The sequence below is a fragment of the Canis lupus genome, chromosome 20 (genome assembly GCF_048164855.1).
Source record: "Canis lupus baileyi chromosome 20, mCanLup2.hap1, whole genome shotgun sequence".
Classification (NCBI taxonomy): domain Eukaryota; kingdom Metazoa; phylum Chordata; class Mammalia; order Carnivora; family Canidae; genus Canis; species Canis lupus.
This window is the reverse complement of record NC_132857.1, coordinates 28,218,192-28,237,772: the sequence shown is the minus strand read 5'-3', so window position 1 is coordinate 28,237,772 and position 19,581 is coordinate 28,218,192. Positions and strand designations below refer to the sequence as shown.

The following is a 19,581-nucleotide window of genomic DNA, read 5'->3' as shown; positions in this document are numbered from 1 at the left end:
CAGCCTCCCCATTCACTGTCCCCCTCTACTGTCCTCTGAGCAGGCTTGGAAGCCCAGGCCTGTTGCCATGGTGGCCAGCCCCTCCCGCCCCCCCCCCCCCCCGTGGGTAGGAAATTATCCCCTGCTGAAACGTCCTCTTGTCTCTGTCAGCCCCAGCCTGCCCCCACCCCACCCAGCCCGCGCCCACTCCACATCTTCGAACAGTCACACACCCGACTTCTGTGATGCTTGGTGGGCAGGCTGGGGGGTGGGGGTGGGGGGCCCTGGGCCTAGGACACACTGGAATATTCACAACCCAGTGGCGGCAGAGGCAGCCGTAGGAGTGGCCCACCACACAAGGAACCTCTCGGAATGAAGCAGCCTTTCAGGGCCAGAGGGGCTGCAGTCTCCCCTCTCTCCTTAAATAGCCAGCCTTCCAGCGGCACGGAGCCCACCGCCAGCGCCACCACCCACTGACCACAGCCCACCTGCCGCCGCGCAGCCCTCCTGCCCTTGTGCCTGCACCCAGCTGTAAGAGGTAAGGACAAGGACCCAGTGAGGGCAGGCAGGGGGTTTAGGCGCCAAGCAGAGGCCAACCCAGAGCAAGGGCAGCACTGGGTGCCCCTGTCCCTGAGACACTCTGTGATGATGGCACCACCTATTTATTGAAGGCTGCCTTTGTCTGGATCACAGCAGACCCACTAGGAGGTATTTCTATCCCCTTGTCCAGGGGCTTACAGAGGGTGACTGCAACGACAGTCAGCTGGAATCAGAATCCAGGCTCTCCACTGCAAGGCCACCAGGGCACAGGGAGGAGCCAGATGGAGCAGAGAGAAGAGGTGCCGGCCTGTGTGAGGGACTGCAGTGTCTGCCCACCAAGGCCCTGCCACCTTGGGCCTCTTCCTACAGCCCCACCTACAGCCCCACCTGCCCAGGTCTCCCCTCCACGGAGGCCCAGGACCTGCCTCTGACGCTTGCCTGACCCACAGCCCCAGACCCCCCGATGTCCAGGCCCAGGCGCACTCCATGTGCCCACACCACCCTGCCCTGAGCAGCCCCACGGAGGAGCCCACAAGGGCAAGCCAAGGCTTGCATCTCTAGGGTACGCATAGAGAGGGAGACAGGGACCCATTTCAGACCACACTGCAAAAATCAGTATCAAAACTCCTACCATGGGAGAGGCAAAGAAACCTCAACAAACCAGAAACAGGCCTAAAAGTATTTTTAAATGGAGTCTCAATCCCAGAGAGAGCATTGTGCATGCAGCCTTCAGTGGTGGCGGGAAGCCGAGGGCACTGGGCAGGAGGCAGACGGCCAGGTGCTGCCATGACCACCAGATACCACAACGGGCCAGCAACCTGTGCAGCCAGGCAGGCCCCACAATCGATGTAATGCTCTTCGGTTACCATCTTGAAACTCCTACTTTTGGATAAAGGGTCGACATTTTCATTTTGCACTGGGCACCAAAAATGACATCACCCTTCCTGGGGCCAGACCCCGAGAAAGTGCCGCCGAGCCCAGGAGACACTTCCAGCATGAGCCCTGAGGCTGAGCCACACTCCCTACTCTGGCACCCGGCACCCAGCAGCCTCCAGAGGCAAGGCAATGCCCCAGGAGGTGCTGGGTGTCCCAGCTAGGTGTCCCTGATCTGACTTCCAAATCTAGGACCACCATCCCCAGCCAAATGGCCTTGGGCAAATTAGCCGATTTTAAGCCTAGACTTCTTAATCCCAGATCTGTGCAAGGAAGCTACCGATGCAGAGGCCTGGCAGACTGGGTAGTCAGTACCTGCGAGCAGCCCTCCGGGAGGGGCCAGGGAGTAACTGTACTGAGGGGCGGAGTCCAGGCATGAGGGGCAGCCCAGAGCAGAGGGTATCCAGCTCCCCAGTTCTACATGACCCTTCCCTCACTTGGCCCCATCCTCTCTCCAACAGCCAGGGCTTCCCTGGCTTCAACACCTTGGGGTACACACACCTGGAAACAGCAGGAAGGTAGTTTCTGTATTGGATTTCAGGCATCCTGACCCACTCTGGAGCAGGGGAAATCATCTGGGCAAGGGAACCTCCCTGGATCCCTTCAATAACTAACGTGATATTGTTAGGAAAGTACCCCACTTTCCCCGAGGATGGTGACTGGCCAGATGCTCTGTGCCACTCACTTGCATTGCCCCTGGCTCTCTCCTGCTTCAGACAGCCTGCCCTCACCCCTCCATGTGTGTGTTGAAGAGACAGGGATAAGGGGGTGGTTATAGGACCCCAGGGGTGATTGATGAAACATGATGGGGAGGGTCCAGCTGCTGCCCAGCCTGACAGCTCAGCATACCCACAAGCTGGACCACCTGCTCTGTTCTGTCTACTGAAAGGGAACATGCCAGGCCCCACTACATGCCTCTGTTCTTCATCCATGCCTAGGGATGGCACCCAGCCTCCTCCTCCAGGAGCTGCTGTGCTCAAAGAGCTGCCACCATGCCTCCAGAGGGAATTGAGGCCAGGAGACGCTTGCCGAGAACTTGCTCCAGCTGCCTGCCTGCTCAGTACAGAGCCAGGCTCAGCCAGGATCACATCCCTGACCCTGCCATGGCCACAGCCTGTGCTCCTCCTCCAGCTGCTGGGATGCCACTTCTCTCCTGTGAGCTCCTCTCCTGCCCCTGCAGCCCAGCCACATAGGTGGGCAGTGTGGGTGTCAGGAGGCCAGGCTTCCAGGGAGGCCCCAGAAGCTGCCCTGCAGGTGAGGGTCTGCCAGGCATGAGAACGAGGGGCTGGCAGCAGCCCAGGGATGCAGGACATGCGGGTCAGGTGGAGGCTGCTCTGGCCCTGATGTCCTGCCCTCTTCTGCCCACACCTCCCACTCCCAGGGCTGGTGAGGGGGGCAGGGTATTTGGGAGCCTCCCTCTTCTTTTTGGATCTCTTGAGTTGGCCAATATCAACACAGGAGTCTGTTCCTCTGTCAGGCAGGGAGCAGGGAACACACACCCAGAACTGGAGTTTGTTAAATATAAATGACCCATGGCTGGGCTCTAAGCTGGCCCCCTCAGGTGTGGGTAAACCAGGCTAGGGAGGCCAAGCAGACAGGGCCCCAGGCCTCTCTGGGGCAGCCAGACTTGGCTGGAAAACCATAGCCAGTCTCACTACCTCTGGGAAAAATAGCTCTTCCTCTCCTAGAAAAGAATCTGCCTCCTGGTTGTTAAACTACTCTGGGTGTTAAAATCTCCCCTACTGGCCTGGGGCCCAAGTGCAGGGCTTTCTGAAATACAGGTCTCCACCCTTTAGGATGTCCAAAATGGAGTTGGTAGGCTGAGTCCAGAAAGCTTGGGACCCAGGCCTGGATGGCTTTCAGGTGCCAACGGACAGCAGGCCCCTGACTTCCAGGAAACTGCCCGTCACTATACTGCTGTTGGGGCCCTTCTGGGTGGCAGGTGTTGGGGGAGCTGTGGTCGGGGGCTGACAGGAGAGGAGCACAAAGCCGTGACAGGCTTCGCACTGCAGTCGGTGGGAAATGCCACAAGGCCTGGGTAGGCGGGCCAGGAAGGGTCCTGAGACTTAGGGTGAGCAGGGTTCACCCTGCAAGGATGAGGCCAAAGAGAAGCTGGCTGTGCTTGCATGCACCAGGCTCTCAGAAATAGGTGATTTAGGGACGCCTGGGTGGCTCAGTGGGTTAGGTGTCCAATTCTTCATTTCAGCTCATAACCTCAGGGTCCTGGAATCAAGCCCTGCATTGGGCCCCCTGCTAAGCCAGTAGTTTGCTTGAGGATTCTCTCCCTCTGACACTCCCCCCACCTAGGATTTTTCCTCGTCTCTCTATCTCTCCCACATAAATAAATAAATCTTGGAAAGAAAGAAAGAATGAAAGAAAGAAAGGAAGGAAGGAAGGAAGGAAGGAAGGAAGGAAGGAAGGAAGGAAGGAAAGAAAGATCTACCCCACCCACCCACTGGGAGTTGAGTCCAAGAGCCCCTCACTCCATCTCCTGCCATTCAAAAAGAACACTTGGGGAGCATGGCAGAAAATATGGGAATGCTCCCTCCATCCCAGAGCCCAGACAGATGGATTCACTGCCCACCCTCCCCATGGTCTGAGAGAGTGGACCTCTGGGACACCCAGCCCCAGGGCCCAGGCTCCTGTGTGCCTGGCAGGGAGGCAGCTGAGCAGTGGGAAGTCAGCCGCAGCAGTGGCCTGGCAAGCTCCAAGCCCTGGCTTCATTTTTGCTTTGTGCTGAGCTTCAGAAAGGCTCTGACACTCATTCTCCCCCAGGTGAACACAGGAGCTGCCTTCAGTAGTCCCCAAGGTGATGCTGAGCTAAGAAGCTTCTCGGGTTCCAGGCTCTGGAACCCATCTGCTTGTTCCCTCCAGGCTCGTCCCCCAGCTCTGCTTCCGGCTGAAGCATGAATGGCATAGAGGTGGCTTCCTTGGGTCTGACTGCTAACTCCTCCCTGGCCACCGCACAGCAATGCGGCCAGGAGACGCCACTGGAGAACATCCTCTTTGCCTCCTTCTACCTCCTGGATTTCATCCTGGCTTTTGTTGGCAATGCCCTGGCCCTGTGGCTCTTCATCCGGGACCACAAGTCAGGCACCCCTGCCAACGTATTCTTGATGCACCTGGCTGTGGCCGACCTGTCCTGCGTGCTGGTCCTGCCCACCCGCCTCGTCTACCACTTCTCTGGGAACCACTGGCCATTTGGGGAAATCCCGTGCCGACTCACCGGCTTCCTCTTCTACCTCAACATGTATGCCAGCATCTACTTCCTCACTTGCATCAGCGCTGACCGCTTCCTGGCCATCGTGCACCCTGTCAAGTCCCTCAAGCTCCGCAGGCCCCTCTACGCACACCTGGCCTGTGCCTTCCTCTGGGTGGTGGTGGCCGTGGCCATGGCCCCACTGCTGGTGAGCCCACAGACGGTGCAGACCAACCACACGGTCATCTGCCTGCAGCTGTACCGGGAGAAGGCCTCCCACCACGCCCTTGTGTCCCTGGCCGTGGCCTTCACCTTCCCGTTCGTCACCACCGTCACCTGTTACTTGCTGATCATCCGCAGCCTGCGGCAGGGCCCCCGTGTGGAAAAGCGCCTCAAGAACAAGGCGGTCCGCATGATCGCCATGGTGCTCACCATCTTCCTGGTGTGCTTCGTGCCCTACCACGTCCACCGTGCTGTCTACGTGCTGCACTACCACGGCGGCGGCACCTCGTGCGCCACCCAGCGCATCCTGGCCCTGGGAAACCGCATCACCTCCTGCCTCACCAGCCTCAACGGGGCGCTGGACCCAGTCATGTACTTCTTTGTGGCCGAGAAGTTCCGCGACGCCCTGTGCAACCTGATCTGTGGCAAAAGGCTCTCAGGCCCACCCCCCAGCTTTGAAGGGAAAACCAACGAGAGCTCGCTGAGCGCCAGGTCGGAGCTGTGAGCCCCAGGACAGGACGACAGGAGGGGACCGACGCCAGCCTTGGGCCCCACCCCTGCCGCACTGCCACAGACTGTCCTCAGAGGGACTCCCCCGCCGGGGCACCTGCGACCCAGACTGGAGGAGTGTGCCTTCTTCCCGGCACGTCCCTGCCGCCCTCTCCAAGGGCAGAACTCAGTACCCAGCACCCGGCTCCGGCTCCGTCTGATCTGATGCGCAAGTCCCTAAAACTGGACACCCCTTGATGGGCCCAATCAGCCACCCCGTCTGCAGAGACTTTGCTGGCACTGCTCACTCGCACTTACTAGATATTCAGTGACTTCATCGCGTGGGGGTGGGAGGGGAGGAGGCCAGGGGAACAGCTCCTGAACAATGAGCGTCTTTCTTTCCCAAGGGCTGCTTGCTAGACTCCCAATGTCCTTCCCGCCACAAAGAACACACAGCAGCAAAGCTCTGCAGAAAGAACCCCAGGAGGCAGCTGCGAATGACTCAAGAGAAGGCGGAGCAGGAATCTTGGTGGAGGGGTAAGGACTTTGAGTTCCCTGGGTGGCACCTTTGCCAGACGCCCCCTAAGTTTAGGGGTCATGGACTCTAACTCCTAGCTGAGTATTATAAGCACCTGGCCACCAGGTGACATCCAACAACGCGGTCTCTGGGCACGTCACCCTGGTTCTGGGTTCCGGATCCCTCCCGCGGTGAGCCCACACGGGCCTGCATGTAGCCCGACAATCTCTGGAGCTGCCTAATCCCTGCTGAGTTGGTGGTGCACACAGCACGGTGGACAGATATGGGGAGCCAGGCTCCATCACTGCCCTAGGACACCTCCGGCAGGGAGTCATGCCTGGCATGTGACCCTGTCTCCCACTAGCCCAGGCCAGCAGGGGCATCCTGAGCCCTGCCCCCTCTCAGGAGGCTTGACCAACCACAGGGGGCCAACCTTTGAGCTGTTCTATTCCCTGGCATGGCACCTACCACCCTGGCAGGTCCCTTTTGGCACTTGATCATACTGATCATAACCATAACTGTACTGTGATGCTGAAGGTTTTCGTGAGTGGGTAACATAACCACCTTCCCAGACCTCCTCCCCTGCACCCAAGAATGGCAAAGCAGAAGTGAAGACAGGAGAAGCCAGGCAGCACAGGCTTTTGCCTCTGGTTCTGACAGCCCCCCATGCAGGCTGGCCCCACGTGGACACTAAGTCCTGTATCACAGGCCTCAGAGGGCTGGCCCAGGCCAGGGGGTCTGAGCAGGGCCGCACTTCCATTACTTTACTTCTCAAGTGCTTCCAGCCGCTCCCAGGACAGAGGGCTCAGTGTGAGCTGTAGCTCAGAAGGAGAGAGGGCTTGCTCGGGCCCACACCCTGCAGGTGACCTCCAATTGGCACGGGACTCCTGTGACACCATCTGTCCCCCCAGCCCGCCCGTAGACAACGATACAGGCACCTCCTGCCCAGTCACCTGCAGATACCAAGAGCAACAGCAGTCAACATGGAGCAGGCAGGTGGGTGAGATCGCTATAGGCAGTGGTCAGAGCATGGGATACAGTGGCAGAGAACAGAGGGGTGAAAAGGTAGGAGAGGCCAGGGAGTCAGACAGACGGGTAGGGTGGGTGGTGATCTTTATCAGCACAGGGAGACTGGTAGTCAGCAGAAGAGAAACCAGTTTGTTTGGGGCCCGTTGTTGCCTTGGGATGCCCAGTGGACACCAAGCAGACATGGTACACAGGCAGCTGAAGACCCCAGGGAGAGTTGTACATGGGGTGGAGGCATGTCCACCCCATCCAGATTGTCCAGCACATGCCTGCCAGCCAGGGCTCTGGGACTTCGGACAGACATGAGGGCCATGTACTGAACCCCAAATCAGAGAGAAGAGGGCCCAGCACAGCCACGAGGCAGGAGGAAACCACGAGAACACAGGGTCCTGGGCACCGGGGCAGGAGGCACTCCAGCCAGAAGCGAGAGCTGCCCTGAAGCCTGCTGAGAGGTCAAGAGAGGACCAGCAGGCCCCTGCGGGTCTGGAGGGCAAGAGGAATGACCAGCCTGGCAGTGGGAGGATGTGAGAGGAGGGTGCTGGAACAAGCTCCAGAGAACCACAGTGGGAGGGAGCACAGCTCTGGGAGAAAGAGGCAGACTGAAGCAGAGAGCCCTGCCAGAGAGGAGGGTGGGGAGCCACGGGACGTTGGGAGGAGCAGGACAGGGCCTCCATGATGTGCTGTGACTGAGGCAGGGGCAGTGCCAGTGCAGGGAGCAGGGAAAGTCATTGTGGGGGGAGGCCCTTGCTCTGGGAGGGTAGGAGGTATAGAGATGGTACTGGGAGATAAGAGCCAGTCTTCCTAGAAGCCGGGAAATTAGTCTACCAAGGAAACTGATCATGAGGTGCCCTGAATTGAAGAGTCAACTTGGGCCCCCTGGTTCAATGATTTCAGCGGGATTTAGCCCTGGGCACGCGGAAGGAGGTGGGTAGTGGGGTCAGTGGCGTGTGGTGGCCAGGCAGCAGTGATGATCCACCCACTGCATCTCATGGCTCCTGCTCCAGCCACCTTCCCCCTGGCTGCCTGTTGTCCATCTGCTCCTGGGAGCACCCTCAGGCACGAGGCAGGTGCTGACTGGTCACCTCCTGCTCTCTCCAGCCCTGGCTCTCACCTGTAAACCAGGGGTCTCTTCTGCTTTGCAGGGACGCAGCATGTGGCACATACCACATGGGCCTGGTGCTCACTGAGCAGTGCCTGGGTGAGGGCCCTCCTCCCACCCAGAACCCGCCCACCTCACCTGCCAGCATTCTTCACGAAGCCCAGGTCAGCCAGCTCCACGTCACACAGCTCACAGCGGAAGCACCCTGGGTGCCAGTTGTTGTTCATGGCCTTGATGACGCGGCCAATGATAAACTCACCTGGAAGAGATGGGTCCCTGCTTGCTGAGGCAAGCGTGTGCCCCCCCCACAAACCCCCTCCCAGGCCCTGCCCACCCTGGCACTCGCCTGACCCTCAGCCTGGTTACAGTGCTCCCCTCCCAGAGCCTGGGAAGGTGATGCCTGCAGATGCTGGGGCTCAGAGAGGGGGTCAGGGAAGTGCGCCTGTAACTCCCCGCCCACCTGCCCAATCCCAGGCACACAGGGGAGTGTGCTGCATCCAGCCCTTACCGCAGGATCCACAGCATGGAGCAAATAGCATTTGGAAGTCATGTTCGCAGTACTTCCGGCCTTCAAACTGCAAATGGGCCAGCAGAGAAAGTTCAGGCAAACCCTCATCATTCCCCCTGAGCTGGTCAGTCTTTGTTGGATAAGGACCCACCCTCAGGAAGGCTAGACAAGCACCCCAATTTGTGCAATTGCTACCGTTGCAGGAAGCAGAATGCAGCACCCAACCCTCCCACCAGAGAAGGCTTCCTGGAGGAGATGGTAAGGAGCTGGAAGAGACTGCAGGGGTTGAGGGTGCTGAGAGGAAGGCATTCCAGAGCCTAGAGATGGGAGGGAATCTGCTAGAACTGGCCCTTTCAACAGGGCAGGAGGGCGTGCAAAGTGAGGGGTCTCCAAGAAGTTGGGAACCTGTTAAGGCCAGCCCTCCAAAGCCACTGTTGTTTGTGCAAGACCTTGGCCCTGGTGGTCCTGGGAGGGAGCCGAGGGCTGGGATCAAGTCTGATTTATAAATGTCACTTGGCCCTACTTCCTGTGTGTCTCCTCTGTGTGAGAAGTCCATTTCCCCCAGAGGTCACAAGAGCCCCAGAGTGGGGAGACAGAACAAGGGACACAGGAAAAATATGGGGGCCTGAGGAGAACCCTAAGTCCTGCAGCCAGCAGAAGCCACTCTGGGCACCAGCCATCATCCCCATCTGCCGGGGTAATGATGGCCCTTGCACCGGCCCCAAGGGTGGCAAACCTTGCCTCTGCCTTCTTCTTCTTTGACAATTTTCTCTTCCTTTAAAAAAATGTTGGTTTGCCCTCTTCTCTGAGATGAGAATCCTGTTGGGCTGCAACTGAATATAGCCCTACCCAGTGGCCTGTGGAGGTGGCAGGGTGTGAAATTCATTCAGCAACGCACATTTCCTGAGCATCTACTGTGTGCTGGGCTTTGTTCCAGGCACGTGGCCACCTCAAACGGAGCTGTGCCTCGGCTCACCCTGCCTCCACAGCGGGCCAGCGCTTCCTAGGAGGCTGGCAGACTCCTTGAGGAACAGCTGCCCCGACACTGCCAGAAGGAGTTCACATACCACACAGCCATCTGTCAATCCCATCAGCTGTACCTTCGAAGTCTCTCCAGCCTCTGCACCCTGGGCACCACCTCCACTGCAACCCCAGTGGTGCACTGGGAAATGATTACCCACCAGCCCTTTGGAAAATGGGGTCCAATCTGTAGCATTTACCAATTTCTATGGTGTAAATATTCCTGCCATGGACAATGCCATACCAACATGCCATCAGCATGGAGTTAAGTATGTGCAGCGGCCATCAGGGTACTGTTTCTACCACCCGGAGACAATAGACAAATAACCTCAAAGGCATAGATGATAATAGAAAATAATAAAATAATTAGGAAATGGTGGATTTTGAGTATGTATTTCCCTTGTTTTCAATAAAATTTTATCTCACTGTAAATTTATATGATTTAATTTTGAATAAGAGTTATGTTTAGTCACTAGCTGGCAAGATTATTGAAAATTCACACAATCTGCTCTTATGAGCCAGTGTGGCCCAGTCTAGACTGCTTTACTTGATCTGGATTTTTTTCGGTAATCCAGCTTCTGGTCCCACCTGTTCTCTAGCTTCTGTGACTGTCCACATTAGTCTCTCCTCAGCACAGCAAGGAGAGTGGTCCTCTTCAGATGTCAGACATACTGCCTCCTACTGCACCCCAAATACCCTGCGTGCTCTGACCTTAGGGCCTTTGCACCTGACAGTGCTCTCTGCTGAGTGCTCTTCCTGCAGATGTGTGCATGGCTCCCTCACCACCTCCAGGTCTGCTTAAACATTACCTTCCCTGATCACCCACCCTCTGAACCCTGAGATTCCTTATAACCAGAGCACTGAGCACCATCTGATATACAACATATTTATATTTATTGTGTTTACCATCTGATCCCAAGGGAGGGTATGTGCCACCAGGGCAGGGTGTTTGTTTGCATACTGTGGCCTCCCAGAGTCCACCCAGTGGGGGCTGGGTGAATGGTGACTCTCCTTCAGCACCCACAGCCACGGAGGGGATACAGGTGGGGAGGGACCCACAAAGTGCGGCATGTCCAAGACCTGGCACGACTGTCCATTGGTCACTGGTCAGGACCACAGCCAAACACAGCCCAGAGGCTCCTAGAAGAGCAAACTCTGAGCTGGCTGGGGGCTCGGACTCCAATAAAGCCATCCGGCCGAGGGTCTTGGGAGCATCCTCACCTCATAGAAGAGCCCCTCAGGGAATGGCCGGAAGCACTGGGCACACACAAAGCAGTGCTCATGATACAGCTCTCCGTTGCTGTTGACGATCCGCTCGGCGGGGGCGAAGCGCGCCTGGCAGCGCTGGCACACCGCGTTGGCCAAGGCATTGGACATATTGCTGAGGAGAGAAAGAACGGGAGGGTTGGGATGAGCAAGCCTGGAGGGCTGCACTCAAGGGGCATGCCTCCCTCCTTAGAAACTTAAAATGCCTTCCAGAGTGAGGAAGTAGTCACCCTGATGAGGGTGTCTTGGCCCCATAAGGACTCAGCAGCACGCACTCAGAGCCAAGCCACCTGGCACCTGGGCCTGCCAAGTGGCCCTACACATCTGCCTAAGCTCCCGCGGCCCACAGGCATGCCTAAGTGCCTGCACACGCCGGGGCTACAGTGTATGTTCCCAGATGACAACCCTATAAGGCCAGAGCAGCATTTCTGATTTACAGACGAGCAAGCCAAAGCCCGCAGAGTGTTGGTGTCCTTTCTGAGGGCCAAAGTGGATGGAGGCAAAGCCTGGATTGGAAACCAGCACCTGTCCGGACTCTGAAGCTCCCATCTTTCCACCGTGCCCTGCAGCCCCTGTGCACTTCCACAGAGCATCAGACGCGGCCGGGCCACAGCCAGGCACCCACCGGTCAGAGCAGCAAGGGCTCAAGACAGGTGCTCTTACAGTGGCCCTGGGCTGTACCTCACTCTCCAGGCTCAGACTCCCAGCCGTGGAAAGACAATAGGATGGGTCACAGGCCAGTTAGAGGAGGGACATGTGTAAGCAGTCAGCGGCATGCTGGCCACAGTGAGCCCTCAAGAGGACCGTGCAGTAGTTGTCAACGTCCCTGCTTGGCTCCCAGGCTGCTTAGTCTTCATCATGCTGTCCATGTGTTGGAGTGTCAGTGGCCACTTCAGCTCCCTCTTATGCCACCTGTCACCTCTAGAACTTCACCCAGGCACAAGTCAGTAGCTCTGCATTCCACTCTTATTTAATCCCTGAGGCAACCCCCGGCCCTCCAGATGAGAGACCTAAGGCTCAGAAAGGTTAAGTAATGCCCAAGCTCACAGGCAGATGACAGAGTTCAGATTTGAACCCAGGATGGTCAAACTGCAATGGCTCTTTGCTCTGCACCACATGTTAGTTGCAAATCATCTGCCCTCAAAAGCGACATAACCACCCTACCACAGACAAGGTGAAAGTGTGAATCTTTGGGATAGGGGCAGGCTGGGGAGCAAATCTCATCCAGGGTGGGCAATACTGTGCCCAAGATAAGTGGCAGGCTTCCTCCTGGGAGGAGTGGAATCCAAACTGAACCACAGGGAGAAATGCCCACGCTGAGCTGGCCCTGTGCTGAGGGGCCCTGAGGCGTGGCCAGGAGGAACCGTCAGACTCACAGACTCCCTGACCTTCCAACACGCTGATGCCTGTGCCTTTTGCTATAAGGGTGGCAAATAGGTTTTGTCTCAAGTGTCAACTCTGACAGATTGGTGGTGGCTGCATATCTGGGCAAAGCAGGACAGCCAGGCTCATCAAGGAGAAAGGTGACCAGCTGGTAACATCAGGTAGACATCCAGAGTGGCTGGACACAGCTGACCGCCCTTGAGAAAAGCTTTCCAGCCTGTTTTGCCTTCTAGGGTGTGAATCCCATCCCTCCCTTGCTGCCACAGCATTATGAGAGGAATTCTGAAGTGAGTGAAGCTCTTGCTGGGGTATTCAAGTGTTGATCATAGGGAAGAAGGATACCTGAACAGGATAACGCAGGAAGTGCCAGAGGGCTCTGTGTGTCAGGGGTCGGGGGGTCGTGGTGTAGGTTGTGGACAGTGGGTCTGACAGGGGGCTGCCGGCCCCCGGAGACAGGCTAGAAGCTGGGCTGGGGACCCCAGGCGGACTTCCTCTCTGTTCGGCATGGATGGGAAACCCTATGGCAGGGACAGAGCCAGAGGGCTCCTCGGAAGCCTCGCCAGCCATGCTGGATGTCTGCATGCCTCAGCCTGCCCTCAGCTGTGTTTTGGAGACCAAAGCCACCTTCTCTGTCCACGTACCGGCCACCAGGGTAAGGAGGCAAGACAGTGGAGGAAGAGTCAGGCAGAGCCCAAGATGCAAGAGGGGTCTGCGTGTAGCACCTGACACACACCCTGCACCCTCCCCAACCCCCAGCTGGGCCCCACAGGTGGGCCTCATGGGCAGGGGGGTCCCGGCCTCAGCGGCCGTGGAGGGCCGGGCTGGACTGGGCCGCGTGGGCGTACCTTCCCACCAGGGAGCACTGTGATCCAGGCAGCCCGTCCTCCACAGCACACACCCATGGTGAGGGGAGGAAGTGCCCACGCCCGGCCGTGCACAGGACCTTGCTTCTCTTGGAGAAGTGAGACATCAACAGGAAATCCTGTGACTCTGGACCTGGAATTCCCCACTCAGAAAATGAAGGAAAAACAAGGATTCAAATCCAGCCCCAGGCTTTTGTATTACGGCTTAAACCCGGAGCCCCGAGCCCTGAGAGTGAGCACCGCAGAGCACCCACCCTCCCCAGGCCCCTGACCTCTGGCCTCTGGCCTCTGACCCACCTCCCACCTGCAGTGGCTGTCGGAGGGCTGTCTTCTCTGCCAAAGCCGCACCTCACAGGTGGCCCACCTCGTGGCCACTGTCACTCGTGTGCCACTAGCCCAGACACCAAACCAGCCCTCAGCCACTGCACCCTCATAAGTAGACCCTCTGGTAAACTCTCGTCTGCGATTCCATCTCACTGTGGCTGGGCTCCTGGCCGGGGCCCGGACAGATGCCATCCGCACAGCAGCTGGCCACACCCTCCCTCCCTGTCCATCTTCACCTGGCCTCCTGACCAGAGCAGTTAGCCTTTAACTGGTGTCTAGCTGGGTCCCTGCGCACATCAGGTGGAACATTTTTTTTTAAGAGTTTATTTATTTATTCATAGAGATGCAGAGAGAGAGAGAGAGAGGCAGAGACACAGGCAGAGGGAGAAGCAGGCTCCATGCAGGGAGCCTGACGTGGGACTCGATCCAGGGTCTCCAGATCACGCTCTGGGCTGCAGGCGGTGCTAAACCGCTGCGCCACCGGGGCTGCCCCAGGTGGAACATTTTGCCATCTGTCCCCTATGTGCCTTCATGAGCCCTGGCATAGGAAAGTAGGGTGTGGAGATGACCACCTACCTCTCACACCCACTGGCTGCCCCAGCCCAAGTCCTGGGTGGCAGTAGCACCCTCAAGGCACACGTGGGTCTGCATCCCCCCACCAGCCTGCTAGGGACCACAGATAACACTCCTACCCGCTGGCCTAAGACAGAGGGACAGACAGACACGCAAATGCGTCTAATAACCAAACCATGTCACCATCAGAGAATGCCAGCCGTCTTCTGCAGGAGGCCAGGACACAAAAGGGGGCTGTGGGTTCAGCCCTCCATGTTTGAATCCTGACAGCCCCCGCCATCAGCTGGGGGACTTGGAAATGGGTCCTAGCTTCTCTGGGCCTCATCTGCAAAAAGATGTGCCTCATGGAGCCAAAGTGAAGAGCTCACAGGGTACAGCATGATAAGCACGGGGCCAGGCAGGCCAAGCATGGGGTAAAGAGAGCCCCGCTTTCCTGGCTACTCTGAGAGCCTTCCAGAGCACCTCCTCTGCAGCCCAGTGCTTAGGAAGGCCCACAGCCTGCAAGAGGGGAAAGGGTAGGAGACAAAGACATTCCACGTCCTCCTTCACACATTCCAGCCAAGAATGGGACACACAAAGTCAGCCCAGCTTTTCCCTCAAAGAGACACCACCATCCTGCTGCAGCTGGACAGCACTCACACTGCCAAGGGCATGGCCTGGGGTCAGATGGTATACAAGGGCACACCATCTGTGCCTCTCCTGTAACCCTCCCCAGCACCCCAAAATACTCTCAATCTGGAAAGCCCGACACAAGCCAGTCTGTGGGCTTGTGCAAGATGTCACTAGGTGATGAGATGTCACTGAGCTTTACAATGACTATTAGCCTGGGATGGGGTGGGGGAGCCCTCTCTGCACCCACTTCTTTTGAGGAGAGGCTGCTGGTTCTGGATAAGGAAACCAAAGTACAGAGAGGGCCAATAGGGACTGGACCATGTCCCTTCAGCTCCTGGTGGCATTATACAGGCACAGCCATCCAAGACTCTCTGTTGTAGTTTTTTTTAACAACCCTAGATCCTGGGGCACCTGGATGGCTCTCAGTCAGGTAAGCATCTGTCTTCGGCTCAGGTCATGATCTCAGGGTGCTGGGATTGAGCCCCCTATCAGGCTCCCTGCTCAGCTGGGAGTCTGCTTCTCCCTCTACCCTTCCCTTGCACTCTCTCTCAAATTAAAAAAAAAAAGAATATATATATATATATATTCTTTTTTTTTTTTTTAAGAAGAAAGAAAAGAAAAGCAATCCTAGACCCTAGAAAGAAAAGAAAATCAACCCTGCTTCAGCCTTCCTCCCATCCGAGACTAGAAAGATAAGAGTGGGTACCTGGGAACAGACAGGGGCTGGCCACACCTGAGAATGAGTCAGTGTTATTGAGGCCATGTCGACCTGAGTAGCAATCAGGCCAATGCATGTACTCCACGGCCAGGCAGACCAGGGCTGACCTGGCTCAGGTGCTCCCTGACTCCACGGTCTGTGGCAAAGTACCCTCTGAGCCTGGGCTTTCTCATCTGTAAAACTAGCTAGCAACAGCTACCTTCCGGCATGGCTGGATTAAGTGAGGTGACACCTGCAAGCACAGCCCATAACCGCTCCATAACAGGCAGCCAGTGGCATTCCTTCCTTCCTTAATCTGACAGGTCTTTACTGAGCACCTACTCTGGGCCCAGGCACTGTTCCAGGTGCAGGGAGAAAAGGGGGATCCCACTGCAGCACGACCTCTGCAGCTCAGGTGGAAGCTGCCCCCCCCCCCCCCGCATGGCCTGGGCCTCCTCCCTGCCACCCCCTCACGAGGCCAGCCAGCAGCCAGCAGCCGGAGTCACCTGGCTACGCACAGGAAAAAAGAATTTACACAAAGTCAGTTCCCACGCTCAGCCTTGGGAAGACTGGAAAATCTAAATGCTGCCTTAGGCTGCTATGCACGATGCACTTACACCATCAGAAACATCTTCACAGTCTGTTTGGAGCCTATGGGAGATTAGCTGGCTTTTCCTGAAGCTTCAGCCATCCCTCTTTGCTCTAGCAGCTTCGTTTGCTTTCAGGCAGGTGTGCTTTAAAACCATCCCACCAGTAATTGAGAGCTGAGGAAGGGCATGAGCCAGAAGCGCACAGAAAAATAAAGACAAGTAGCATATAAACATATGTGCCCACATGCTCGGGACTTTCCTGAGGCCTGATTTTCATACCACGCCGAGGTGCGCTCCTTGCATCTCGGCCTTGTTCTTGTGCTGAGTCTGTTCTGTGACATCTCTCCCCAGCCTGGCCTCTGGCCTATCAGTGTCCTGGTCGCCATTCTCTGCACCACATCTCCCCTCACACATGTCCAAGGACATCCACAGGCCCACTGAGGAGGGTGCCCCTTCCAGCACTGCCACGCTCAGGTGAGTTTCTTGGTGTCCTAAGCCTCGGGTTCCTCACCTGAGTAATGGGCTTGTCCAGTCCCTGTCCTGATGCACAAGGGGACTGCAATCCAGGTGTGGAATGGGAGCCCATTCTGTAGCCCTCTACCCCATGTCTTGCTCCTTGCTCCGTCCTGAACCCCAGATGTCTCTGTAGCTCAGTCCCAATCACCTCTCCAGAAGGCTACCTTGCCTGAGGGGATACAGCTCAAGGCAGGCCGGATTTTCCCTGCATCGCAGTAGTCCCTGGACGTCCTTTCTTCCCTGGGTCCTCCAGATCCCCCCTCACCTCTCTCATTGCTGCTTCCTGTCTCTTCTCTGACGCCCCACCCCCTCCTCCCACCCTCAGGGTTTTCCCCCCTTCCTCCCCCACCTCCTCCTCTGGGGTCTGCACTCATCACTTTCAGGGCCAGTGACCCCAACCAAGTTCACAGCCCTCATCACTGTCTCCCCAACTTTCTACTCCAAGTTTCCACCCAGGCAGCCCCTGGAGCCCAGCGCCCAGCCCTGACACACACACCAGGGGCTCTACTACCATCTACATGCCCCCTCGGACGCTCCCCACCCCAGGTTAACTCATCTTCTCAGATGCCTTGAGGTCAACCCCGAGCCCCACAGGCTTCCCTTCCCGCCCCAAAGGAGGCTTTCATCAATTGTCAACACTGGCAATTCTCCACAAGATAAAGCAGTTCGGATTTTAGAGTCAGTCCAAAGTGGCTTCAGATCACAGCTTGGTCATTTTTGACTAGTGACGCGCAGCAAGCTCCCTGACCGCTGAAAGCAGCAGTGAAGCGACAGGTGTGAAAGCAGCGAGGGGCGTCCCTCGGGACCACTTGGCCTGACACCCCAGTCTCAGCGTCCTGCGCAGGGACGTGGACCCCAGATGGCATCACGCCCGCAGGCTCCACCGCGCCCCACCTCCCGCCTGGTCCCCAGCCCGGGCTGGCCCCGCGCCGTCCGCACTCCCTGTCCCAACCCGGGAGGACGGGTCTCGCCGTCCGAAGGGCCAGGCTGGGGTCGGAGGCAGGGCCGGCAGCCGCAGCTTTCCGGCCACCGCCCCGCAACCCGCCCGGCCGGGCCACCTACCCGGGCGCGGCGGGCGGCGGGCGCAGTCGGTGCCGGCGCCGCCGGTAGAGCCCGGACGCTGCGAGCGCGCCCAGCCCCAGCGGGCCTGCCATGCTCCATGCTGCGGCCTCCGCCCCCGCCTCCGCCGCCGCCGCCGCCTCCGCCCCCGGCCCCGGTGGGGCGGCCTCCCCAGGCAGCAGGCAGCAGGCAGCAGGCAGCCACCTCCGCCGGACGCGGACGCGGACACGGACACGGACACGGACACGCCGCGGCGTGCAGGGGGCGCCTCTCCCCCCACCGCCCTGGACGGGAGCTCACGTTACACGCAGCGATCTCCAAAGGGCAGCAGAGCCAACTCCAAATAGAAAGGACATTGTTGCCCCTGTGGGGGCAGCACAGCGAAAGCAGAGGCTGGCAGGGCTGGGTCCTGGCTGGGGAGGAGACTGGCTGGGAGGGTCCCAAACAGCCCTGAAGTGAGGTCCCTAGAGGCAGGCCAGGATGCCTGGGTCCCAGGCTGAGAGGAACCTAAGAAGGGAACCCCAAGCCCCCTGACCTGCAGGAGGGCAATATGGGACTGACCTGGTTTAGGGATCCTAGAAACAGTTAAGAAGCTGGTGAGGAAGCCCCACACGTGCCCACACTCTGCCTCGTTCCCTTCCCAGGAGCCTGTGCTGCAAATGCCACCTGGAGACCCAGATTAGGGCAGGATCTGGTTCCCCAGATCTGACCAACAAACTGCCAAGCCCCCACACAAGGTCCATGCTGTCAAACCCCCAGCAACAGATTATCCCCCCAACTTGCCAGGGAAGGCAGAAGCAGAGTCTGACAGGAGACTGCCAGGAAGGCACCATTGCCATGCATTTTTACCTAAAGAGATAGGCAGGGTTATTGTGATCCAAGTGCAAACACCCCAGGTCAGCATCTGAGTTGTGGTCCCTGCTGGCCGAGCAGGCACTCTGGTCAGCAATAAAATGAGAATCCAGAGCACTCACGGAGATCTTTAAAATGGATTCCATTTCCCTGAAAAACCTTTCTAGTAAGGTCAGAAAGCGTGAGCACTATCTTCCTCTGCCCTTCTAAAGAAAACAACAGTAGCGATCATTCTGAACAACAGGGCGCTGGTCCTCCTACACTGAGGTGGAGGGAGACTTTGGAGAGAATCCATTGGCACTCAGTTGCCGGGCCCACATACCAAGAAGCATACCTCACCCAGCAAATCCAAACTCATTAATCACCCTGGGGTCAGCTCCAAAATACAGCCAGACGACTACAAGCATTGGGTGCAGTATAACTTGTAAATGCAGCTCAATTCCAAAAGTACCAAGCACTGATCAATTCAACAAATATTTTTTAAAGGGGCAAAAGGACATAGTGGCTGAGGCTGGAGGAGCCAAAGTGGGAGTACAAAGATCACCACCTCCCACTCCCTGATGTAGATAACTGAATGCTTAAGAAAGCTTATTAGAAAGTTTTGTTACTGCACCTTGAAGTCAGTGCCCTAGGGCCTAGGCTCCTCCTACCAGCCTCACTCAGCCTCTTCCTTGGGGGAATTTTGAACTCTGGAACCCAGAACTCACCTGGAACTACAGTGTCATTTAAGGAGGGAACATTTAATAATCTCATTCACGTGTGGAATTTAAGAAACAAAACAGAGGATCCTAAGGGAAGGGAGGGAAAAATAAAATAAGACGAAATAAGAGAGGGAGACAAACCATAGGGGGTCTTAATCATGGGGAACAAACTGAGGGTTGCTTGAGGGGAAGGTGGGAGGACAGGGTAGCTGGGTGATGGGCATTAAGAAGGGCACATGATGGGATCCCTGAGTGGCGCAGTGGTTTGGTGCCTGCCTTTGGCCCAGGGCGCGATCCTGGAGACCCGAGATCAAATCCCACATCGGGCTCCCGGTGCATGGAGCCTGCTTCTCCCTCTGCCTGTGTCTCTGCCTCTCTCTCTTCTCTCTCTGTGACTATCATAAATAAATAAAAATTTTAAAAAATTTAAAAAAAAAAGAAGGGCACATGATATAATGAGCACTGGGTGTTATATAAAACTAACGAATCACTGAACTCTACCACTGAAACTAATAATACAATATGTGTTAATTAATTGAGTTTAAATTTAAAAATAAACAAATATTTTAAAAATAAGGAGGGAACATTTATTTAGGGTTTCTGCAGTTGCAGA

The 19,581-nt window shown here is 57.0% G+C and overlaps 2 protein-coding genes across 31 annotated transcripts in view; one reads left to right on the top strand and one right to left on the bottom strand.

The window, feature by feature from the left end:
- Positions 1-19,581, bottom strand: part of LIMS2 (LIM zinc finger domain containing 2) — a 46,180-nt gene that overhangs the window by 9,615 nt on the left and 16,984 nt on the right. For 9 of the 18 annotated variants that reach the window (XM_072788744.1, XM_072788741.1, XM_072788738.1 and 6 more), the window contains 3 exons: positions 10,754-10,913; positions 8,513-8,579; positions 8,143-8,263 (listed from right to left, as the gene is read on the bottom strand). In XM_072788744.1, coding sequence (XP_072644845.1) covers positions 8,143-8,263; positions 8,513-8,579; positions 10,754-10,909 — 344 coding nt within the window. In that variant the 5' untranslated portion in view covers positions 10,910-10,913. Of the gene's footprint in view, positions 1-8,142; positions 8,264-8,512; positions 8,580-10,753; positions 10,914-13,026; positions 13,187-17,418; positions 17,523-17,715; positions 17,828-18,264; positions 18,469-19,581 lie in introns of those variants that run through there. The other 9 variants (XM_072788734.1, XM_072788730.1, XM_072788729.1 and 6 more) reach the window with 8 other exon arrangements.
- GPR17 (G protein-coupled receptor 17) lies at positions 149-9,964 on the top strand. Of its 13 annotated transcripts, none has more exons than XR_012013067.1 (4): positions 150-517; positions 4,296-5,899; positions 8,716-8,770; positions 9,450-9,964. XR_012013067.1 is itself a non-coding variant. In XM_072788748.1 (3 exons), exon 3 carries the CDS (start codon positions 4,359-4,361, stop codon positions 5,376-5,378), a length of 1,020 nt encoding a protein of 339 aa, XP_072644849.1. In that variant the 5' UTR covers positions 149-517; positions 2,391-2,706; positions 4,296-4,358; the 3' UTR covers positions 5,379-9,964. The 13 variants fall into 13 exon arrangements, 3 of the variants coding, with proteins under 3 accessions (XP_072644849.1, XP_072644850.1, XP_072644848.1); XR_012013064.1 differs by adding an exon at positions 6,791-6,875 and having other exon boundaries at positions 8,716-9,964; XR_012013062.1 differs by adding an exon at positions 6,791-6,875 and having other exon boundaries at positions 8,048-9,964.